At 39.2% G+C, this 25711-nt stretch overlaps 2 protein-coding genes across 2 annotated transcripts in view; one reads left to right on the top strand and one right to left on the bottom strand.

The window, feature by feature from the left end:
* The window catches only part of LOC117399611 (collagen alpha-6(VI) chain-like), a 68254-nt gene extending 64861 nt beyond the window's left edge, over positions 1-3393 (top strand). Inside the window, exons 37-40 of the mRNA XM_033998901.3 lie at positions 545-650; positions 1100-1206; positions 1715-1891; positions 3126-3393. Of these exons, the coding sequence (XP_033854792.3) occupies positions 545-650; positions 1100-1206; positions 1715-1891; positions 3126-3145 (410 nt within the window). The 3' untranslated portion in view covers positions 3146-3393. The remainder of the gene's footprint in view (positions 1-544; positions 651-1099; positions 1207-1714; positions 1892-3125) is intronic.
* Positions 3394-4559: 1166 nt separating this feature from the next.
* The window catches only part of pik3r4 (phosphoinositide-3-kinase, regulatory subunit 4), a 35162-nt gene continuing 14010 nt past the window's right edge, over positions 4560-25711 (bottom strand). Inside the window, exons 9-20 of the mRNA XM_033998903.3 lie at positions 25274-25477; positions 22222-22423; positions 20901-20989; positions 17733-17949; positions 17457-17622; positions 16821-16985; positions 14645-14856; positions 14355-14486; positions 13253-13353; positions 12875-12963; positions 6234-6354; positions 4560-5201 (exon numbers count right to left, since the gene is read on the bottom strand). Coding sequence (XP_033854794.1) covers positions 5031-5201; positions 6234-6354; positions 12875-12963; positions 13253-13353; positions 14355-14486; positions 14645-14856; positions 16821-16985; positions 17457-17622; positions 17733-17949; positions 20901-20989; positions 22222-22423; positions 25274-25477 — 1869 coding nt within the window. The 3' untranslated portion in view covers positions 4560-5030. The remainder of the gene's footprint in view (positions 5202-6233; positions 6355-12874; positions 12964-13252; positions 13354-14354; positions 14487-14644; positions 14857-16820; positions 16986-17456; positions 17623-17732; positions 17950-20900; positions 20990-22221; positions 22424-25273; positions 25478-25711) is intronic.

The following is a 25711-nucleotide window of genomic DNA, read 5'->3' as shown; positions in this document are numbered from 1 at the left end:
CAGAACTATTGTGAGATGTATTGTATAAATTAAAGTAAGAAGTAGTAAGAACCTACATTTCAAGAAAATTATATAAAGTAAAACACTGTGCACAAATAATATAATTTAATGGGCTTGACATGTATTGGGCTACAATAGGGGTGGCAGATACTCAGATTTTAGGAGTACTTTCTTTTGAGATGTTTTAAGTTGTTTGGTATTAATTAAATGGGGTAAAATGTCATAATTACTCAACACAAAACATAGAAATCACTCAGTGCCAATCAATAACAATCTGACAGTGTGATTTTAATATAGAACCTGTTGTGATAATAATAATCTGCAATTATTTGTCTTGCCTTTCTTTTATCCTTTGCTCCTTTCCTTACAAATATGTCATCTCTGTTGTGAATTCAAAAGGCAGCTTTTCTTGTTGTGAATTACGGTACTACGTTAATTAATAGCCTAGTTTGGTTTCTCAGCTCATTCGTATTAAGGTGATTTTAATGTGTTTTTCTTTATATATTTAAGTCTAAGATAATCACATATATACTTTATTTTGCAGAAAAAATCAACAATTACCCTCCTAAAATCCTTCAGAGGAAGTGCGAAAGTTTGAATTTGCAGCAAAAGCAACAAGGTGATGAAGTGCCCATGTCCACACCAGAAAGGTAGACTTTCCGAAACCTTTACCAATGGAAGAGACTAACAGAATGGGATCGAATCAGTAAAGTGCTCTTTTTTTAGAACATCCTAAATCCATTGAGCCATATCAACTAGAGAAAGTGTGTTCATACTGATAATTGTCTGCATTTAAATCTAATGGTAATCTTTATTCTAAAAGTAAAGAAAACGCTAATAGCTAATTAAATAATTCCTTGATCTTATCTTTTGTGCACTTATATGTGCTATGATGGTCTTATATGTGCATTTTTGAATGAAGTACATGCTGTAGCAAATTGAAAACTGATCTGGTGCCATACTGTCTTAAAGGGCCAAAGGGTTGCTATGCAAGTTGTCAAGCAAAACGTATTGTAACTCAAGTTCTGTCATCAGCAAAAACTTTGCTACATACAAATGAGCACTCAGCATTCTCGTGTCTTCCTTATTTATTGAACAGTACACTTTCTGCTGAATATAAGGATTGGGAAACAAAGAATGTTGAAGTGATGACTACAATGAATTTCAAAGAAAATGAAGAAACAGAATTGACAAACCTGTCTATAAGTAAGTATACCGAATAAGTTGCAATGTAATATGATTACATTTAAAATCAGGAAGTCCCTCTTAATCAATCAAAACACCAAATTCCATAATTTACTCATTTTGCAAAATATAGCAGCTATTTAGAGCTATATATTCTACCATAGGAACTTTTGTATTTTCACAAGAGAGGTGTGAGTAAATGTAGTTTATTGCATTTTATTTTCCATCTATTTTCCTTCACCCCTTCACCAATCAATAATTTTAGTCACCAGCAGGTAGCTTTCCAAAAACACATCAAATTATGTTTTGATTTCTTAAGAAAATTTGCTAACATGCTGGCATTAACTGTACATTACTGACTACATTTACAAGTTACTATGATTGTATTATCATATTCTGGTGTTTTCATGATTTGATTGTCTGATTAAATCAATTTTACGCCCCCTGGAAGATATTGGTTTCACTGTACTGGTAATTCTCTTCCCGTACCAACAGTTTTTAAGAGATGCATCTCATCTAACTTTCACAGAATTTCAATGTTTTCTGAAAAGGGATCTTGGTAACCTTTGCAGAGGATTACAGAAGATAAGGTGGTTTTACAATAAAAACACTCGTGTGTGTGCCCCATTCTTGTATGGAGGCTGTGCTGGTAATGAAAACCGGTTCAATACTAAACATGAGTGTCTTCAGGAATGTGCTTCCAAAGGTAAGTGTGCATACTTGAGTCATAAGCATATAGCATAGATATAAAGGATACCTCATGAACTTTTATCAGGTGCTGGTTATTTTACGAATGAAGATGGCTGTATTGCAAGTTCAGACTATGGAAAAGAAAGTCTAACCCTAAACTGAACATCAGAATTCGAGGAATTACTTGTCACATGTCAAGCTCCACATCTGCTTAGCACAACAAGGTGCAATATGCAACAACGCAAAGTACATACTGTTTCTGTTCATTGGATTTGAATGAATGCGAGACAGATTATATATACAACAAGTGTTGAGAGGTCTAGCGATAAATAACTTTTTTATATTTAGCGATGCTGAGTGAGTATTTGCTTAACAGATCTCATTTTGCATTCATTCAAACCCAACGACAGAATGAGCAGGCAAAATGCATTGCTCCAAATCATGCCATGCTAAGCAAATGCAGAGCTTGATCTAAGGAAAGTCATTCTCCAAATTCAGTTGGTTTAAATATGCTTTATTTTACATACATTACACATGTTATATAAACAGAATACTCTAGATAGGTTCATGGAGTAACAGTATTCCATGAATGTTCATGTTTTATCCTCTACTGCAGTGGTCTGTAAACCGCGGCCTGTGGGCCGGACAGGTGTCGTCTGGCCCACGGATGCCTCCTGGCAGGGTTGTATCAAGGGCTGCGTGAGAGCGGAACTTCATTTTAATATTACCGCAAGGGGGCTGTCATGGGGGATTCCCTGTATGACCTTCATATATTTCTTGCGAGTAAGCAGAAAATTAAGTGTTTTGCAATACTGATGCCAAAGTACAGTACTTGCTGATTGCGATGATAAATTTATGCCTTGCTATGGTACTGGAATCCTCGTATGATAATTTCAAGTTCAATGAGAAAGGGCACTTTCCTTCATAGACCGGAACGCATAATAACATCAAACAAAATTCAAAAGTGGCATACATTTTTATTTTATATGCTTCATTGCGTTATGACAAATTTAATGAGAAAAATGGCACTTTCGTTCTGCAATCAGCTTTAGAACACCAGGTGTGATAGACGTGATACAGGTGGGGGGGGGGGGGGCAGCTGCCCACGGGTCATTTGGCCCATTTAATTGCTGACCTCTGCTCTACTGCATTTGCTACCAGATTTGTATTATTTTATAATAACTGGTATTTGCTTTTAGAAGTTGGAATAAAAACTCCCTTATGTGACAATTTTTTTTTTTTTTTAATAGAATTGCCACAAAAAACTTGAGTGGTTGAAGATATTGGTACCAAGACAAACCTACAATGATTACTGTTTACACAAGACTATTACCTTCTTATTTTTTTAAGCATGTATAAACAAATATTCTTTATTTAGGTGTCTACACTACATAGTTAACAAGACTATATATTTTTGGATGAAAGTTAGCCATATGGAACGAAAATACATTTTTAATGTATTTTTCTATAGCCTACCAAATCACTCAATAATAACTGCTTATATAGATTATTAAGACATGATGATTAAAAACAGATGTTTCAGATGTGGCCACTTTTTTACTTCTGTATTTTACAATATGTAAGCAATAACACACAAGGAGGTATGAGTTGAACTATTGATAGATAACATGTTATTACTGTTAAAGTCAACTGAAATTGAGCTATTTTTTGGATCTCCATGAAAATAAAGCCCCTTTCACACTGGCACTCCTACTCCTAGTGTGAAACCACGTATCTGGGTCGTACCCTGGTCCCAGCGACCCACATCAGGATGTGGGTGAACACGCTTTGACCCGGGTTGAGCGAGACAAAATGCATGATGGCCATTTGTAAGCCGTCGCAATAACAAACAGCCACGCCTGTGTGAAGGTTTCACTTCCGCAAGGAAGGTTAATGTTTAGCCATTTCTCTGTTGCTTGAGACACACCATGAGCCAGATTGCAGCAGGGATGAAGAAACATGCTCTAATCAACATTTGGGCCAATGGTTCAATCCAGAGAAGCTTGAATGGAAGCGTCCGTAACAAGCTGCTTCCGGGCCATTGCTACATGCATTGCGTACTTGCGTTTGTCACCCAGGTCAACCCTGCTTTATCAAAAGCAGTGTGAAAAAGCGTAGCTGACCCGCAGGACACCAGGTCCTGACCCAGGTAGGTTCCTACCCGGGTAGAGCATGCCAGTGTGAAAGGGGCTTTAGTAAATCATCATGGACATTAGGAGGCACTGTTTCCACATTTTGTAAGGTCTTCATTTTCAATATTAAAAGCCTGTCACCTTTTTTGGTGTTTTTAACTGTTAGTCCAGTGTTTAAATGTTCCACATTACAGAGGTACAGAAAAACAAAGGTTTACAATTGTGTTTACTGTACAATTGTGTGCCTGTTAATGTTTTTAGAAAAAAAAACAAAAAACCTTGTTATCCTGAAACAGAGCAACCTAACTGCTTAGTAACATTCTAAGGATTTAGAAAACTCATGAAAGGTATTTAACCCTTTCAGTCCTAACAGGACCTTGGCAACATATGTTAACTTAAAGTACTGACAGGACTTAAGTTCAATTTACCAAAATATTTGTAAAAAAATGTCTTGGTCCTGTTCTCACGTATATTCAACAAAGGAGTTCCCTTTTGAATTATATAACTGAATTTCACATTCAGCTCAACAAAAATAATTCAGGACTGAAAGGGTTAAAGGGTTTGAAACAGTTTATTATAAACCTCAAACATTATCTCTAACATATTCAAGGAACTGTACTACTATGACTTTAAATAAATGTTTAATTTGCACTGCACAAATTAAAGACTGTAGTAACTTTTATTTATTGTTTGTAGTCTTATTTAATTTAGACATACAGTATCCCTAAACTAAGCACACACCAAAAAGGGCTTAAGTTGTTTAACAATAAAAATTATACAAATTAATATGTTATTGTCATAGCTTACATATACATATTGTTTACAGAAAGCGAAGATAGATTACATATTTTTTTACTGAGTACAGGAGCAAAATTGCATACTTGCGTTTTACCCTGACTATGTATTAAGATACAGTAAATGCATGTTACCCCTAGTGGTTCTAAAGAAACAGTGGAATTCTTTATATTATGTTACAGCAGAATATTCTGAAATGCATTACACTTGACTTCAGTGCATTAGACTTTATTTCCACACTTTCACAATCCCATCTCTGGAGGCAGTTACTATAAATCCTTGGGTTGTTTGGAAAGTAGCAATATCTGTTATGATATCATGATGACCCACTGGCAGGGATTCAGGCCCTCTACGGGGAACATCTTCCGTTGAACCACTTTTCTGTTTGCTGTGAATTTCCTGAGACAAAAAAGGACGCAGTGATTATTTTTATGTTTTTTTTTTTTTTTTTTAAATACCAGTGTGCACAATTAGGATAAAAGTTAGAAAACAAAATGTTTTCAGCTAAACCTTTGTAAATTTTACAAAACCTTTGTTTTATGGAGGCTTTACTTCCTGTACTGTAGCTAACAATTAGCTACCCTGTAGAGCAACATTCGGAAACCCTGAGTTTGCTGATGTGAACAAGACATTTTCCTCAACAAACTTCATGTATATATTTAACCCTTTGCAGTCCATTTATTAAGTGCGTGTCAGGCGCGTCAGGTCCAATTTATTTTCACACACGCAGTTAATTTTAGACGTGCTGTTTAAAAATATTTTTTTCCACAGTCAAACGGGTTTAAAAGGCCCTGCATATCAACAAAGCACTCACTAGGCACTTCCAGCCCCGCCCCACCCTTTCGTTCACTATAGCTTTCACGTATGCTAAGAAATAAATAATAATAATAATAATAATAATAATAATAATAATAATAATAATAGTCGTACTTACCGATCAATCATCTCCTGATCACTCTTTTGTATCACCAAACGCCTCAATAATGCGATCCAAGTCATTATTTTATTATTATAAGATCTCAAAAAAGCTCTGCAAATGTCCGTCATATTCTCGGAGTGCTGATGCAGTAGCAGCCAGCTTGTTTCCTTATGGCCCCCGTTATCTGATGCCAGGGGCAAGTATGACTATTCATGAGATACGCCCTTTTTATTTATTTTTTCGGCTTGTCTTGGCTCCTGTCGCTCCCGCTCGGCCATTGAATGGTTTTCTCGGCTTTTTTCGGAGAAAAAACGACCATGGGGTCTTTTTTGGGTCTTTTTGATGATGACATTGGACCGGATAGGAATAATTGCAATGTCGGACCGCAAAGGGTTAAGATAGTTTTGTAATCTGGCTGTCCCTTAATGGCAACCTTTACTATATTATTAGGGTTATAGTGTCACACGAATGTTTTTAGAACAGATTCAAACAAATTCATAAATCTTTCACACCTGTACAACCTCTGTTCCTTCAATGATCTTCCGGTTATAGAATACAGATGGGCAATGAAGGGCATCATTGGCTCCCCCTGCAACAATATAAGACCTCTCTGGGTAGGCAAGGTCCCAAAACCTGCAAAGAAATAAAGACACACTTGTAAATTACTATCACTGCTTATTTTTAGCCCTCTACATTAGATATAGATATTTGGCCATATTCATATTATATACATGGGACAGAGATTGAATGATTCTTGGTGTTTGATCTCCCTCTCGACCTGTGAGGGCACTGTGTAAAAGGAACAGAGTACCCTTAACTAAATGTCACTACAATTTATTCCGTAGGGTAGGTGGAAGTCAGTCATTTAGGAAAGGGGAGGAGCTATGGTATCCAAACTCAATGACCCAGATGGTAAATGGCATGGCATCCGAGGATTGGAGGAGAAGATGCGCTCGTTAACCTAGGGGTCATGAGCGAGGATATAAATAGGGGACATAGCAAAAGTAATCTGTTCCTTTGTAATGGTTAGAACAACCTAGGAGACCGCTGTGATAATAAAACGTGAATGTTGTGTTTGTTTGTTTTGTCTAGTAAAAACTGTTTGTTTTCTTTCTAAAAACTATTAACACTATCCGGAGCTGCAGCCGCAGGCCAGCAACAAATCCGGACACCAGCACTACTCTGTTTCACAACGAACTGTCTTTTCACCACGAGCACTAGTTTCACGCACTAAATTAACACTGTTTTGTGTTCTGTGTTACGTGTGGGTGAGGAAAGAACAGGACTTTTTGTTACTGGTTTCTGGTCAAACCCGAGGATTACAAACAAAGTGATACACGCCGCTGTATCACTTCCAACATTTATTATTTACAGGTATTTGCCCTAAGGCTCTGGACATTGTAAAAACAATAAACACCCTTGCACCTGGAAATCATTGTCTGTGTATTTTGTATCCGTTCTGCACTGCACACATCTGTATCCATTCACCACTTTGCCACAATACATTACAGTACTGGGTCATTCCAGCAAATAACCCTGCTTACTGTTATTTTGGCATTGCTGTACAATGTAGGCTTTTAACCTTCTACAGTGCTCCCATGTTTTAATGTCTTTCACAAAATGTCTGTGTATCTGTTTTAAACTGTGAATATTTAAATCAGTTTCGTTATAGCATAGCAATTGAGAGGAACGGTAGTTCCTCGCGCCAAGTTATCAGCGAAGAGCGAGAACTGCCAGACTTTCAATACAGCAAGGATAGTTTATGTGTTTTTAGGGTATTGGCACAGCAAAAGTAAATCAGCCAAAAGCACCATTTCACCATGCTGTCACTTTCTATTTAAATTCCAGACTCAATGAGGTTATTCCACCCTCTTAATTAATGGTTTAGGTTCATTGATGATGTCTTATTAATATGGTCAGGATCAAAGACTCAATTGATTACTTTGTGGATTATATTAATTCCGCAAATAGTCATTTAAAATTTAAATATAAATCTGATCTAGACAGAATATACTTTTTAGACTTAGAAATATCTAAAGGTAAGCACCTTGCAAACTACTGTATTCAGTAAACCAACGGATTGGAATTTGTTACTGGCAAAACTGGCAAAAAGTCAACATCTTCGCTCAGTAATACGAAATATACCGAAATGGTTTTTTGTTTTGTTTTAATTTAGTAAAATTATTTTAATATTTTCTCCCAATTTGGTATATACAATTATTTTTAGGCTCAGCTCACCGCTCCACCCCTGCGTTAAGTCAGATATGTCAATTACATTGTCAAAATATTTTCAATGTTGATAGTTTCTATTGTATGTATTTGTGGTATACTGTTGATGAAATAATATGAAATCATGATCGAATTTGGATATGTCAACTGCATTATGCTGAATCAATTATTATATTTATTTTAAAAAAAAATACACTTTAATTTATGTGGCAGATTGCTGCTGAACATGTGTAGCACCTGGGAGGGGCACTCGTTCTTTCTGATCAGGGTGGGATCAGCCAGGTTGCCCCAATGGTTTCTTGAAACTTGGCTTGTGTTTTTGATATCTCCACTTTAAATGGCTGGGCACATTTGCTAACTTAGCGTTTTTTCACATTCTCAATGTTTTGTTTCAGATAACATAATTACATTGGCTCCTTAGGTGCAGTAAATGGACCATATTACACAAAATTTGGGTCAGATGCCCAGGCATCATTCATGCACAGTTTCCAAGTTTATAAACTCCATCCAGTAAAGTATTTAGACACGTAATAAATCTACATGTTAAATGTTATACTACTGGGAAGTGCTTCACTGTCTTATTATCCAGCTCACATTACATTTTTAAACATTGCTGACTTATCTGGCTCTTTGAAATGATACATTTTAATGGGATGTTAATACATTTGTGAACCTTTAGAAAGACAATATTCTGTTGAAGACACAGTACTTCAAAGCAAGCTAAGCCAATTTATATCCTGATACAAAGTTACATGAGTCTAAATAACAAATCTTTGCTTCCCATGGCTGAGGGTCATCATGAAATGTGTATTAAATATTTGCACTACAGGGGTGGAAAAGCTGGGTTATATGTTAGACTGCAATGAGTCATGAACATGGCAAGCTCTAATTCATTTTCTGGGATCTCTGTGGGAGAGACAAGAATAAACAAATAGTTTTGTAGAACAACATATTATTAACAGATTATTTTAATAATGTATTTATATATTACTGTATAGCTATATCATAGATGGGACTCTGATGAAAGATATATCAATGCTTTTTGTTCAATGCAGTTTATTTTAGACGTGCTGTTTAAAAGTATTTTTTTTCACAGTAAAACAGGTTTAAAAGGCACTGCATATCAACAGGACACTCAGTACTGCATCTCCAGCCCCGCCCCACCCCTCGTTCGCTGTTTTTTTCACATCCCTCTTGATAGAAGTGTATACCGATAAATCCTCTCCTGATCACTCGTTTTATCACCAAACTCCTCAATAATGTGATCCAAGTCATTATTTTATTACTATAACATCTAAAAAAAGCTCTGCAAATGTCTGTGATATTCTTTGAGCGCTGGATGCAGAAGCAGCTATCTTGTTTGTTTATGCCCTGTTCTGTCCTCTCGCCCTCATCCTCTGCCCTCTCTCCGCTGCTGCTCCTCCAACCACTCTAACCTCATCCCTCTGCCTCTCCCCCCCCTCCCGCACACTCTCTAGTGCACTCTGGAACTGTCACTCTTCTGCCTTTGCCTCCCACCTCTCTCTCGATTTCCTTGCTCTCACTGAAACCTGGCTGTCCCCTGATAACACTGTAACTCCTGCTGCCCTGTCCTCTCTCTACGTCCTGTCCCATACCCCGCGTCTCACTGGACGGGGAGGTGGGACGGGTCTTCTCCTCTCTCCCTCCTTACTCTTTTCTGTCCCCTCTGATCTTTCCTCACTCTCTGTTAATACCTTTGAATTTCATGCAGTCCAACTAACCTCTCCCTGTCAACTCCTGCTAATTGTACTGTACCGCCCCCCTGGGCCTCTCGCTCACTTTCTGGATGAACTCGACTATCTACTCTCCTCCCTCACCTCTCTGTCTACCCCAACTGTCCTGTTAGGTGACTTCAACATCCATCTCTCCAACCCCAGCCACTCTGCTGGATTCCTCCCTCTCCTTCACTCCTTCGACTTCTGTCTCTCTCCATCCCCTCCTACCCACAAAGCTGGCCGTCAACTGGACCTCACCTTCTCCAGGGCCTGCTGCCCCTCCACCCTCTCTGTCACCCCCCTGGACCTCTCTGATCACTATTTCATCTCTTTTTCTCTGTCTCTCCCCTCTCTCCCTGCTCCTCCTACCCCCACTGTTACCTCTCGCCGTAACCTCCGCTCTCTCTCCCCCTCTGTCCTTGCCTCCACTGCTCTCTCTCACCTCCCTCCTATCGACTCCTTTTCACAACTCTCCGTAGACTCTGCTACCTCCACCCTCTTCTCCTCCCTCACCTCCTCCCTCGACTCCCTCTGTCCCCTCACCTCCTGACCTGCTTGCCCTTCCCCTCCCCATCCCTGGCTCTCCTCTGCGCTCTGCTCAGCAAGAATCACACTGTGATCTGCTGAAAAGAAATGGAAGAGAACCAAACTCCCTGCTGCCCTAGACCTTTACCGCACTCTCCTCTCCTCCTTCTCCTCTACTCTCTCCTCTGCTAAATGTACGTTTCCAATCTGTAATCCAAGCCTCCACTAACAACCCACGTAAACTATTCTCTACCTTCTCCTCCCTCCTAAATCCTCCCCCCTCCTCCTCCTCCCCCCTCCTCTATCTCCCCTGATGACTTTGCCTCCTTCTTCTCTTATAAAATCTGAGATATCCGCAAACTCTTTAACACCTCTCCCTCCCCCGCACCCCCTCCTGCTCCAACCCCTACACCCACTGCATCCCCTACTAACACACCCTCCTTCTCCACCTTCTCGCCCCTCTCAGACTCTGACCTCTCCTCCCTGCTCCAGGGTCACAAACCCACCACGTGTGCCCTGGACCCCCTCCCCACTCACCTCTTTCAAGCTGCTGCTCCTGCTCTACTTCCCTTCATCTCCTCCCTTCTCAACACCTCTCTCCTTTCTGGTCTCTTTCCCTCTGCCTTCAAAAAAGCCTCTATCACTCCCCTCGTCAAAAAACCTACCCTCGACCCCACCTCCCTCCAGAGCTACCGTCCTGTCTCCCTCCTACCCTTCCTCTCCAAAACCCTCGAGCGGACTGTACACCGCCAGCTTTCTGCTTTCCTGTCCAACCACTCTCTGCTCGACCCTCTCCAATCTGGCTTCCGCTCTGCTCACTCCACTGAAACCGCCCTCCTGTCTGTTACCAACTCACTTAAGTCTGCCCGAGCTGCCTCTCTCTCCTCTGTCCTAATTCTCCTCGACCTCTCTTCTGCCTTTGACACTGTTGATCACTCTATTCTACTATCATCTCTCGCTGACCTGGGGATCTCTGGCACTGCTCTGACCTGGTTCTCCTCCTACCTCTCCAACCGCACTTACCAGGTAACCTGGCGTGGAGCAACCTCCACACCTCACCCTCTCTTAACAGGAGTCCCCCAAGGGTCAGTCTTGGGTCCTCTCCTGTTCTCTCTCTACACCCGCTCCCTGGGCCCCCTCATCGCATCCTATGGTTTCTCATACCATTTCTATGCTGATGATGCTCAGATTTTCCTCTCCTTCCCCACCTCTGACTCCACCATCTCCTCCCGTATCTCTACCTGTCTGTCTGCTATCTCCTCCTGGATGCACTCACATCATCTCAAACTCAACCTCTCTAAATCTGACCTCCTTTTCTTTCCCTCCTCCTCCCCCTCCTCTGATCTCTCTATCTCTGTTCCTCTGGAATCTACCACACTCTCTCCCTCTTCCTCCGCTGAGAACCTCTGAGTCACCCTGGACCCCTGCCTCTCTTATTCCCAGCACATCTCCACTCTGGCACGCACTTGCCGATTCTTCCTGAGCAACATCCGAAGAATCCGACCCTTCCTCACCAACAACGCCACCCAGCTCCTGGTCCAGGCCTTGGTACTCTCCCGCCTAGACTACTGCAACTCCCTCCTGGCTGGCCTCCCTGCGTCCGCCACCCGTCCGCTCCAGCTCATCCAGAACTCCGCTGCCCGCCTGGTGTTCTCTCTGCCTCGCTTCTCCCACGCAACTCCACTGCTCCGCTCACTCCACTGGCTCCCGATCACCGCTCGCATCCAGTTCAAGACTCTTGTACTAGCCTACAGATGCCTTGACCAGACTGCACCCAGCTACCTCCAGACCCTCATCTCTCCCTACACCCCCACTTGACCTCTCCGCTCCGCCTGCACTAGAAGACTGGCTCTACCTCCTCTACGCTCCCCTGCCTCCAGAGCCCGGTCCTTCTCTCCACCACTGCGGAGTGAGGGTGATGACCTTCCTACAGATGTCAGGACCGCCCAGTCCCTGACCACATTCCGGCGCCTCCTTAAGACTCACCTCTTCAGACAGCACCTGTAGACCTCCTCTGTTTTTCCCCTGGGACACTATCACCGTTCCTTAAATGTGCTTTATTTGCTCTTATCTGCCCCCTATTTTACTGCATTTAATCCTGTACTTCAGAGTACTGTAATCTGCCAAGTGTTTAATCTGTAGTATTTTGTAGTTAATCATATCCTGATGTAACTATCACTGTTATCTGCTGTATTATTGAATTGTATTTTGTCACACTTGTACTTGCTTGAACCAAAGTCATTGTATTTATCTTGCTCTTATTGTATTATTACTTGTACTGTAACACTTGAAATGTATTTGCTTACGATTGTATGTCGCCCTGGATAAGGACGTCTGCTAAGAAATAAATAATAATAATAATAATAATCATAATAATAATAATAATGTCTGTGTTATCTATGTGATGCCGGGGCTATCTGTATTCATGAGATACACCCCTTTTTTTTTCAGCTTCTCTCGGCTCCTATCGATCTCACTCGTCCATTGAACGGTTTTCTCAGCTTTTTCCAGAGAAAAAAAAGACTAGAGACCTATTTTTTGCGTCTTTTTGATGATGTCGGACAGGGTCCGACATTGGACCGGAAAGGGAAAATTGCAATGTCGGACCAGGTCCGACATAGGACCGCAAGTGGTTAAGAGATACTGGTTATGTTCCAGGTTACCTTATTCTCATGTCAGACCCAGCAGTCAGTAGTAAAGGGTTACCATCAGCAGGACTGCAGTATATTCCATGGACACTATGGGGAGATGGCTGGAAACAACCAGAGATGGGAAGGAAGGCATTCATTAAAAGAGCTGCTATTATATAGAAGTTGCAATTACACACAATTCACATTTTCATAACTTCTATTCTTATTTAAAAATAAATAAATAAATAAATAAATAAATAAATAAATAATAATAATAATAATAATAATAATAAAAACTTCTCGGAAATACAACGCAAATGTCCTATATTACTGTAAATAATCAGAAAATGCCACATGGAATTACGAGTAATTTTCCTGCATACATTACAAAACATCAAAATAAACACAAACCTGCATTTCAGAGAGAGGAGGAGCTGAGCTCGCCCACAATGTGAACTTCCTGTCTCCAGTTTCCATGTCCCACATGGACACCTCATTATTTCCTTGCACAGCTAGAAAACAAAACTTATGTATTCAGCAATAACGATACAATCAGAGTTCAATATGCTAATTAACCGATAACAATGTACTACTCACTGAATGCAAATTAGTTTATTCTAGAAATGCCTACAATCAATTGAACTAGCTGCATTTCATAGGTATGGTAATTACCATTATTCACGTTTTGCATACAAAGTGTATATAAATGACAAAATGTGGTCCAACAGATCACTGAAGTAGATCATTAAAACATCCAGTTTTTTTGTCAACTCTATTGTATTATACCCAACTGGGGAAAAAGCTTACAACACAATAAGTGAAGGGGTTTATTAAAACTTGTCAGGTCTAAAGAACACAATACTACATGACTGAATACAGTGCTCCCTCCCTATAATGTGGGTCTCAGGGGGACACACAATACGAGCGTTATAACCGAAGGGTGTTATTAACGGGGGAGGGGGTGGGGGGCGCCGCGGGACACATAACAACACACATCTGACTAAAATACTAAATAACTCCCTCTCTATAATACATATTCCCACTCATAGATCACTTTAATTAGCAGTTTTTAAACTATAAATAGCCTGGCTAAGCGGCGGTCGGGAGTTCAGTTCGAACCAACAGACACGCAAACCAAGTGCGAGAAGGAGAGCGGGTCGGGAGAGGGGAAGAGGGAATGGGCTCGTCCCAGGTTCGGCTGCTGGAGCGGGGCTGAAGCGGCTTGTCTTCCAGAGAAAGCAGCATCTCATCTCGCAGCAAAAAAAAAGTAAATACATTAGGATAACTACGTAATAGGCCTAATATTTATTTAGTTATAAAACGAATGCTGAATTAAGATGTCTGTGTAAAGCCAGCACAGCTTTTCTTCAGTTCAGAACTACACCAGTACTGTATTTTCTGTAGAAATATTGCATGAATCAATAGTATAGGGAATTGGGGGACCTGCTGTAGGAGCATTACAACCAAGAGCCTTATAGCGAGGGAGCATTGTACAACTAGAACCCTTGTTTACCTGCAATTACTGAGGACTGGTACAGAGGATGCATAAGAAGACGCCTGATGCGAGCTCTTGCAGGGTGAGAATGATTGGAGATTGGTAGCTGAAACCTCATATCCCAGCAAGCCATTGTGCCATTGCTAGTACCTGTAACAATAACAAAAAAGTACATTTTGTAAAATAATTATAACAAATAATGATAATGTTGCAACAACTTGATAGGGCTAAAAAGAACTGCTAACTGGGGTTTTAAAAATTAATTTCATGCTGTACAGGCAGAAAAAGATATTAAATTAATATCTTACCAACACATAACCAGCACTGATGTATGTCCACTGCAAATGATGTAATGAGGCCTAGTCTCAGGTCATGTTTCAGTGTCCAGGCATTAGTTGATGACCGGAGGTCCCAGCCAATGAGAGAACCATTTACTGTTGCGTAAGCCAGCACAGACTGAGCTCCAGAGCTGAAATGGTGCAAATCCACCACACAGCCATCATCCTTCTGGTCTAAGAACCTAGAGAACATCATTTAAGTTTATTTCACATGTACATTCTTGGTTGTTTTCCAAACACCCCCACACAATGGTAACAATATAGTATACATAAAAAGTAGTATGGGGTGGAGATGTGAAGTACAGTTTATACATAAGAGATCACATATTTATGGCTAGTCCCTTATGCTAACTTTGCAGTTTTTCAACAGATATCACTTTTCTTTCAATCAATTATTTAAAAAAAAAAAAAAAAAAAAAAAAAAACCTCACTGGGATTCGAACCGCTGTATCCAGAGGTGTTAAGACACAAGTCTTGAGACACACAAATCTGGATTCTCTGGATACTGAGACTGGAAGATTTGGTTTTCATATACTGTACTGTACCAAACCTGTTGTGTCGCATTTTCGTTTTTTGTCTGACTGTCCTACTTTATTCAGTCTCAGAAACACCTGCATCATATAAAATTGCACTGCAGTTACAATAAACGGAAGACTTGACAAGTTTACTGAACTTTCTAACAAATAGCTGTTTGATACAGATCCCAGGGGCAGGTTAATTCTGAATGTTGACAAATCAATGGCTCGGGAGGGTGGGAATAAGAAAATTCATAGAGATGGACAGAACAGGGAAGCAGTGTAGCTGTGACGTTTTCATATTCCGAAGATTGATAACTTTAACAACTATTTTTATTTTCTCCACGTTCGCGCATCCGGGCTCGAGAGGAAGTCAGTCAAGTCTAAAAGCTTGCGTTCAACATTCAAAATGACACATTCTACCCAGCAACATGACCTGAATGCCGTAGATCCTGAAAAAATAACCGGGTTGTTGACAGTTAAGTTTGTGTGAGCCATAACTGTGGCTGTAGTAATCCCATTGTGGTACTGGTACAGTAGTTTAATATTAGAGACACAGATGCATACGTCGCACTGGTATATTAGTCGCTCCCCCCTTTTAAGGGCCCCGCAAAAATGCCTAGAAAATTGACTTATACAAGGTTTTTTTACAGTATGTTGTTAACCACAGCAGTAGATTGAACAGTTCCTTAATTTTATTCAAACAAAAGTATTCTTGAAGTAGTGCTGGACTAAGATTTGCTGAAAATATGTATTAGTTATGTGATCCATGGACATATAATTCTGACCATGTCTAATGTGGGGAAAAAAAAACTACTAATTTTTACTACTTTTTTTATCCCAAAATAATCCACATCTCCAATATTGGGCACAGTTCTCTTACAATACAACAGATTTGGGAACAAATAAAACAGACAGTAAAAATGCCAAAAGAAGAACATGGATCTTAATCCACTATACAGACAAGATGTACAGTAATTGTTTTTACTTTCATTTTATTTTGCAGCCTAACAAAAGATTATCTAAAGGAGCAATACATTGCTACAAGTAGGGCATTATTTATATAGCTTTAGGAACTCTGTCCAGTACTCATCAAACCGATCCGCACTGTTATCCAGACTGAAAGCCAACCAAGTGGTATTGTTATTTAACACAAAATCTATCAGATTAAAATGCTATTTACACTTTTCATTTTGAGAGCCTAAGAAATGTTTTATACATTTAATATGTATAAGTAGCTATTTATTTACAGGAAAAAGAGCCATGGACTCCTATCCAGGTGGCAATTTGATCGATGCCCCCTACTATCTTGTAAGTGCCACATACCTTAAAACTAATTGAAAACCCTGGGTTCTACAATAGTTCAAAGTAACACTGCAGTTAAAATGGAAGGCTCTTTTTTAATACCCCATTATCATTAATGATTGTGCAGTAAAATCTATTTAATATTTATTATATTTTTGTTTTTGGCATAGTCCTCAATAAACATCGTCTGTACATTTGCTAAGAATATTTTCTTAAAATTACACCAATAGCTATTTTGACACAGCTATTTTGACAACTGTCCATTAACCACACAGCCTTCTGAGTTGACAATAAAAACAAAAAAGTAAAAAGATTAATGAAGATACCTTGTTTGAAATGGATGGACTTTCGGAGATTTGGGTGGCTTGTTTGATTCAATTGCCAAGAGTTGGATAGATCCATTATCTGAAGCAACAGCCAAGTAATGAGAGCCTTGGCAGAACGTCAGTGTTTTGACATGTCCTCCAACACGGGAGTAGGTCAAAACCGACCTGTAAAAACAATAAGGAGGGGGGAGGTAAGAGAGCTTAATGGAGGGAAATATTGCTTTAGAGAGTATGTTAGACATTCTAGATCTTTCATCTCAGCATGCCTTTGAGAACCTAGTACAGTGCCAGATATCATGCTTTAAAGTACAACAAAACAGAAGTACTCGACAGTTAAGATGGAATTACTTTGTTAGCCACATAAAACTTTAATCCCCCAATGGAAATGTACAATTAAGCCAACAACAATAAACTTCTGAATCGCTGCTAGGCATATGTTGAATGTACTATGAAAAGTGCCAATACAAATATTTTGTCCATTACAAAACAAATGTAAAACTCCACAGAGATTATTTTCTAATTCTAATGATAAAATCTTAAATATGACATGAAAGTAGGCTAATCGCCTTTTGTGGTGTGCTTTGTAAAGCTGCAAAAAGGTTGCCAAAGGACATCAATAGGACCCAGATTATATACCTTGTGGTGGTGGTCTTTCCTTCCATTTTTTGGCTGTCCCAGATTTTCACGGTTCCATCATTGGAGCAAGTTGCGAAAATGGAATGCTCGTCAGATACGCGGATGCGGTTCACAGCTGACTTGTGCTCATGCAAGTGTGCAACCAATAAGCCTTTCGGATGCCATCCTGCAAAAGAGAGCATTCATTTCTGTAAAATTGGTACCATTACTATAATTTTTTTGGTATCTAGCTAAACACATCTTAGCTTTTGTACAAAAATGTTTGCATAGGATTACCTGGAGGAGGAGGCTTGGTCTCCCACTCAGCACTCTCCATCATTTGCTTGGCCATTCGTTCTGCGTTACATTGCTCCCTCTTCTGCTGGACCAGATGCTGTAGCTCTGTTTTGCAGGTAGTGAGCCTCCTCTGATAAGTGGAAGTGCTGCTTATAGCTTGCACTGCAGGTAGAGAAGTGGTTGCTTTTCTGGTCTGAATTCCAGCTCCATCAGACACCTGAAACACAGGAATAATGCCCTGAAACATGCACTCATAACCCTGTTTTCCCAAATGGGATATATCTTATACAGGGCCACAAATACATTATCTTTACCCAAGTTGACAGCTCATTGTATTTGTCCAAAACCCCGGGCGTATGTTACATGGTTAAATGTAATATCCTACAGAATCTCCTTCACCCATCTTTTACCTTCAGGACAGTGTTGAGGCACACTGGAGAGGCAGTTTGCGTGGGTTCTGTCTCTGGCTGCCCATACTCAGTAGATCAGTAGTATTGAAAAGAAACATTGGTTTAAAAAGTATTTCATGGTAAATCAAAGACAATGGCAATGATTTCTCATCAATGTATTTGTCAAACTTTAGAACAAAATTTCTTTTTAGTATATGGATTAACAGAATGTCGTAAAAAGTCAAGCACTCACCAGGTATCTGCTGTTAAGCTTATATATTTATTATTATAACATCATTATGAAAAAAATGAATATGGATTAACCAATCAATGGATCAAGAGTCCTGCTGTCACCACATATAACCATACAGCAACCTTTATGGAGCACTTAATTTATCCCAAAGACTATTAAAATAAATAACAAATAAATAAATACAAAATAATTTGTAAAAACAAAAAAAAAATTATATATATATATATATATATATATATATATATATATATATATATATATATATATATACACACACACACAGTACTGTGCAAAAGTTTTAGGCAGGTGTGAAAAAATGCTGTAAAGTAAGAATGCTTTCAAAAATAGACATGTTAATAGATTATATTTATCAATTAACAAAATGCAAAGTGAGTCAACAGAAGAAAAATCTAAATCAAATCCATATTTGGTGTGACCACCCTTTGCCTTCAAAACAGCTTCAATTCTTCTTGGTACACTTGCACAAAGTCAGGGATTTTGTAGGCATATAGTCAGGTGTATGATTAAACAATTATACCAAACAGGTGCTAATGATCATCAATTCAATATGTAGGTTGAAATATAATCATTAACTGAAACAGAAACAGCTGTGTAGGAGGAATAAAACTGGGTGAGGAACAGCCAAACTCAGCTAACAAGGTGAGGTTGCTGAAGACAGTTTACTGTCAAAACTCATACACCATGGCAAGACTGAGCACAGCAACAAGACACAAGGTAGTTATACTGCATCAGCAAGGTCTTTCCCAGGCAGAAATTTCAAGGCAGACAGGGGTTTCCAGATGTGCTGTCCAAGCTCTTTTGAAGAAGCACAAAGAAACGGGCAACGTTGAGGACCGTAGACGCAGTGGTCGGCCAAGGAAACTTACTGCAGCAGATGAAAAGACACATCATGCTTACTTCCCTTCGCAATTGGAAGATGTCCAGCAGTGCCATCAGCTCAGAATTGGCAGAAAACAGTGGGACCCTGGTACACCCATCTACTGTCCGGAGAAGTCTGGTCAGAAGTGGCCTTCATGGAAGACTTGCGGCCAAAAAGCCATACCTCCGATGTGGAAACAAGGCCAAGCGACTCAACTATGCACGAAAACACAGGAACTGGGGTGCAGAAAAATGGCAGCAGGTGCTCTGGACTGATGAGTCAAAATCTGAAATATTTGGCTGTAGCAGAAGGCAGTTTGTTCGCCGAAGGGCTGGAGAGCGGTACACGAATGAGTGTCTGCAGGCAACAGTGAAGCATGGTGGAGGTTCCTTGCAAGTTTGGGGCTGCATTTCTGCAAATGGAGTTGGGGATTTGGTCAGAATTAATGGTCTCCTCAATGCTGAGAAGTACAGGCAGATACTTATCCATCATGCAATACCATCAGGGAGGCCCCAAATTTATTCTGCAGCATGACAACAACCCCAAACATACAGCGAAAGTCATTAAGAACTATCTTCAGCTAGGGGCTCCCGAGTGGCGCATCCAGTAAAGGCGCTCCTCGTAGGATGTGCCCTATAGCCTGGAGATCGCTGGTTCGAATCCAGGCTATGTCACAGCTGACCGTGACCGAGAGTTCCTAGGGGGCGGCGCACAATTGGCTGAGCGCTGCCCGGGTAGGGATGGCTTAGGTCGGCAGGGGAATCCACGGCTCACCGCGCATCAGCGACCCCTGTGGCCGATAGGGCGCCTGTGGCTCTGCAGCGGAGCCGCCAGATCTGTGTTGTCCTCCGGCACTATAGGTCTGGTAGCATTGCTGTGGATCTGCAGTGCGAAAAATGACGGCTTGGAAGGAGCACGTTTCGGAGGACGCGTGTTTCAGCCTCCGTTTCCTGAGTCGGCGGGGGGGTTGCGAGCGGTGAGCCGGGGATACAGATAATAATTGGGCATGCTAAATTGGGGTGAAAACCGGGGTAAAAATAATTGGCGACGACTAAATTTATAGAAAAAAAAAAAAAAAAAAGAACTATCTTCAGTGTAAAAAAGAACAAGGAGTCCTGGAAGTGATGGTATGGCCCCCACAGAGCCCTGATCTCAACATCATCGAGTCTGTCTGGGATTACATGAAGAGAGAGAAGCAACTGAGGCTGCCTAAATCCACAGAAGAACTATGGTTAGTTCTCCAAGATGTTTGGGCCAACCTACCTGCCGAGTTCCTTCAAAAACTGTGTGCAAGTGTACCTAGAAGAATTGATGCTGTTTTGAAGGCAAAGGGTGGTCACACCAAATATTGATTTGATGTAGATTTTTCTTCTGTTCACTCACTTTGCATTTTGTTAATTGATAAATATGTATATTAACATGTCCACTTTTGAAAGCATTCTTACTTTACAGCATTTTTTCACACCTGCCTAAAACTTTTGCACAGTACTGTGTATATATATATATATATATATATATAAGTAATGTGCTCTTAAGTTTCCTGTCAACCTGTGGTAAGGATGTGACATGGATGTTAAAAGTGGGAGAGGCTCTGAGCGCAGGGGCTTTCCCTCAGGCTCGGCAGGTAGAACAAGAACTTTAGGTACCGTCTGTGTTATGTTGGAAGGCTCCAAGGAACCAAACATGCTTTTCCATTCTTCATTCATATTGGAGTCTTGCTTTGTATGTTTTCTTGCTAAAAATAAATAAATAAATACATAAATAAATAAAATTACATATAAAGTGCTGGGACAAACACAAAATTTTCTTGTTCGGATATTCGCTCATAATTTAAATATTCGTTCTTATTTAAAAAGTAATAAAAGCCATTATACTGCTCAGAACACAGGCAGTGACAGCATAGCAGCAGGGACAGGGGGGCGTGGCCCGTGTGTGTGCCTTTATTTTACAGCAAGACATTACACTATGTAACATGTTAAAGTAGAAAAATATCCTAGGAGTAAAGAATACGTTGAGTAGGACTTACTTTACCCCAGTGAATTAACTACAAAACCAAGGATGCCAAATAGCAGTTTACGTTAAATGTTGTTTTGTTTATTCCCGAAATAAATATACATAAAGCTGACACTGCATTTTATTTATTTGTTTTACTTTTTTTTTCATTCCTTGCCATTTCTTCGCAGCAAAGTGGCCATAGACACGTTTTCATAAAGTAAAACTTGTGCCTCTTTGTAGCTGAACACTTTAAACACTTCATATAAAACAAACTTGGAAATGGCATTGTAAAATGAAGGGGGAAAAAAACTCACTGTTTTGGTTCTCGTTTCTTACATTCCACATAACAAAGTCTCAACAAAAAATATAGAATATATAAAATCTATATAAAAATCACTACAGATTTCCAGCAAGTAGGGCACTGTTTAAGCAAAGCATTTCAGAATGACGAGCTTGTCTTTTTTCTGTTCATGAGATTCTGGCTCGCTCTAAAGCAGCACAGGGCGTTTTTGACCCAGATGGCCTTCCAAAGAGATCACTATACATGCACACATTTAATCTGATTTGTATACTTCTTGCTGTCTAAAACTTTTAAATAGAGTCTCAAGAGATGATGTGCTGATCCTGTGTTTTTCTTTTTATAAATATATTAAATCTCACATATCGCACAGAGCTCTTTTTCATTTGCCATTTTTGAAACTGTCACACAACTTCTGGTGACGTGGTAAATAACTGTAAAGCATTGTTGTCATTTCTAGCGAATATGAACATCTGACTTTTGTATCCGAATACATGTCAACAAATATGTGTTCGAATATATATATATAAATAATGGCAAGCTGTAGTAGAACTGTGTCAAAGAGAGTCGTCCACAGTGGAAAGTAGTTTATGTAACGTAATGAATGTAACGTACATATTGCAGTCACTGACATATACACTGGATTCACAACCACAAAAATACACTATACATACCCCGTTTGTCATCTTGTTCTTGTTTAGGTTTCACAAGGTCAACTTGTCGGCCAGTGATTCCCAAGGTACCAAGATCAATCACACCACTCTGAGTGCTGTCATTAATATGACTCTGGTCGATGATGTTAGCTTTGGCCTTGTTTGATTTGAGCATGAAGTCTTTCAGGGCCAAAAGCTTGTCTTCTTCAGATTCTGTCATCCCCTAAAGCACAAAAACACATTATATATATATATATTTTTTTTTTCAAGTGCATTTACATGGAACGATATATACTGTAGTTGTACAAATATGGCACTGAAATACATGTTTTAAATGTTAATGTTAAAAAATTAATATGAGAAACACAAAATACCCAAACATAGAACTGTTTACTTCACGCGTGTGCAAAACAAACAAACAAACAAAAAAAAGTAGTAGGCTTAATTAAATAGTACTACATAACGATGTACTACAATTGTCCTTAAAACAAACATAAGAAAAAAGGGGTTGTACTTACAATCAATTCTAAAGAACAGAATTTTAAAATAAGAAATTGTCCAACATTGTCTGCTTTTTACAATGTACTACCTCCCGCTGTAAATTCATCTTAATTTTGCACGCAGATTCATAGTCAGTTTCAAAGCCATGGTTCTGCCTCAGTCCGCCAGAAATACAAAGTTGCGAAGTCAGTGTTATAAAAGCTGCATGAAGTATGCAAGTGTGCTCTGTACCTCTGGCAACTTGTAGTCAAAAAGTTTACATACCCCAATGTAAATGTATAATTTCTAGATATTTCTCAAACAAATAATGATAGGAAAAATCTTTTGTAGCAAAAGTTTTGCTTTTGTAAATGAGGACAAAAAAAGTTAAAAGAAATAGATGTCTACAATTATTTATTTCAGCAATTTTTCTTTGCAAAACAAAAAATGCTAATTCAAAAGTATTCATACTGGCAAGGAAAATGAAATTAATAGCTAGTTGAGGCACCTTTAGCAATAATAACCTTGTTTAAATGATTAGGATATCTGCCAATGAGCTTTTGGCATGAATCATTACAGATTTTTGACCACTCTTGTTCCATTCAAATTCCGAGGACTTCTCTTGTGCACAGCCTTCTTCAACTCATACCAAAGACTCTCAATCGGATTTAGATCGGGACTTTCACTAGGCCTCTCCAGCACCTTGATTTTATTCTTCTTTAACCATTCTGAAGTAGATTTTGATGTGTGCTTTGGATTGTTGTCGTGTTGGAACACCCAGTTGTGCTTTAAACCAAGTTTTGTAGAGGAGGGTTTCAGATGATTGGCCAATATCTTTTGGTATGCTATGGAATCAATTTATCCATGTATTAGAACAAAATGTCCTGTACCATTAGAGGAAAAACAGCCCCATAGAAGGATATTTCCACCTCCATGCTTGACAGTATGTATGGTGTTCTTTTCTTTGTACGCCTCACCAGAGCAGCAATATCCTTTTTGTAGCGAGGTGACCAGAACTGAACACAATATTTTAGATGAGGTCTTACTAATGCATTGTAAAGTTTTAACATTACTTCCCTTGATTAAATTCAATACTTTTCACTATATAGCCGAGCACTTGTTGGCCTTTTTTTATAGCTTCCCCACATTGTCTAGATGAAGACGTAACGACTATCAGTGTAACCAAAAAAAATTGGTTTCATCACTCCACAAAACCTTTGACCAGAACTCATATCCATCATTCAAATGCCGTTTTGCAAACTTTAAGCAATTGTCCTTGTGATGTTTTCCTAAGAGTGGCTTTTTCCTTGGCCTGTGACCACTGAGACCTTCACCATGCAATACTCAACCTATGGTTGAGATGGAAACTCCAGCCCCACTTGCAGCCAATTCACTTTGAATATCTTTGGCAGTCAATCTCGAATTGTTATTAACCTTCCTCACAATTCTTCTACTTGTTCTTGGAGAAAGAACCTTCTTTCTTCCAGACCGAGGGAGCGTTGTGACAGTCTTGTACTTTTTGATAATTGAAACAATAGTTGAAATTGGGATACTCAAATGCTTGGAAATCTTGTACCCTTCTACAGCTTTATGACAATAAATAATTTTCTGCCTAAGGTCTTCAGATAGCTCTTTACATTTTCCCATATTGACTTATTGGTAATGACAGCAATCATTTATACTCTCTAAGAATGTTCATCTACAATCCATCATTTTCTAGACTTTTCTAGAATTAGTTTCTACATTATCTTATTAAAATTTCTAGCACCTTGTAGACAATACTATCATAGCATCAAAGGGTATGAATACTTTTGAATTAGCATTTTTGGAGTTTTGCAAAAAAATTGCTGAAATAAATAACTATTTCTTGTAACTTTTTTTCCTCAACAACAAAAGCAAAACTTCTGACGGAAAAGATTTTTGCTCAAATTCTTTGTTTTCGAGAATTAATACATTTCCATTGGGGTATGTAAACTTTTGAATACATGTGTGTATGTAATTATATATATTATATATATATATATATATATATATATATATATATATATATTTATTTTGTTGTAAAAATGTGATATTTTGAATTTATTTTTGGATTTTATATTTTTGTTACTGCACGTTTATTTTTTTATAACGCACATTTTTGTTTGTTGTAATGCTGTAAATTTCCTGACCCTAGAAGAACAAAAAGCCGTCATGCATAAACACACACACACAAACATTTGAACCACAGTCGAATAGACTAGTTGTAAAGTACTTTAGTTTGGTCTCTATGAACTAGCAAAATGACACTACAGAAATCTAGTAGGTACATTCCTCCAGATTAGTTACTATGATGCTATATAACTGACTAATAATATTTCAAATATTAGGTAACAACATTTTTATGGAACATATGTATGGACAGATACAGCCCCTCCGTGTGTCGAGAGGTTCTTGGCGCATACTTGAAGATAAATACTGCTTTCATCCTGATGTGTGAAACATGTCCAACCCACAGAAGACTTTTGACCCCTTCTCTGGAAGCTTCAATTCTAACATGGCTGGAGACAAGCCAACTCTTCTCTTCACATAACAGAAACTCACTGCTCAGTACCTGAGAAAGCAGCTTCTTTAACAGCTGAGCTATGGCTGGGTCCTCAGGCAGAGGGCACTCAGGTATGGAGCCATTGCGTTTCTTCTGGCGCAGGTGCAAGTGCCTAAAGAGACTACTGATATCCTTGGATCGTAAAGCATAGTCGAATATGGAACGGCTTACAGGCTCTTTAAGAACACTCAACAGCACTATTTCCTTGTCGATCTGAAAAGACAGGAAATCAGTGGTTCAGGTGACAGGACATCTATACTGCTTTTGCGAACCAGACTATATATTTTATAAATATATGCAATAACAATGTATACTATTGGGTACAGCAATTTAAAGGAAACAAGCATTCCCATCACTGTCCATGCATACACAGTGTACTTTTAATGCCATATAAATGGGCTTTGGCTTTAAATGGATGAAAGTGCCTGGAATCACTCATATAGGTAA

This window comes from Acipenser ruthenus, chromosome 4 (genome assembly GCF_902713425.1).
Source record: "Acipenser ruthenus chromosome 4, fAciRut3.2 maternal haplotype, whole genome shotgun sequence".
Taxonomy (NCBI): domain Eukaryota; kingdom Metazoa; phylum Chordata; class Actinopteri; order Acipenseriformes; family Acipenseridae; genus Acipenser; species Acipenser ruthenus.
The sequence above is the reverse complement of the archived record's forward strand: the minus strand, read 5'-3'. Positions and strand labels throughout refer to the sequence as shown.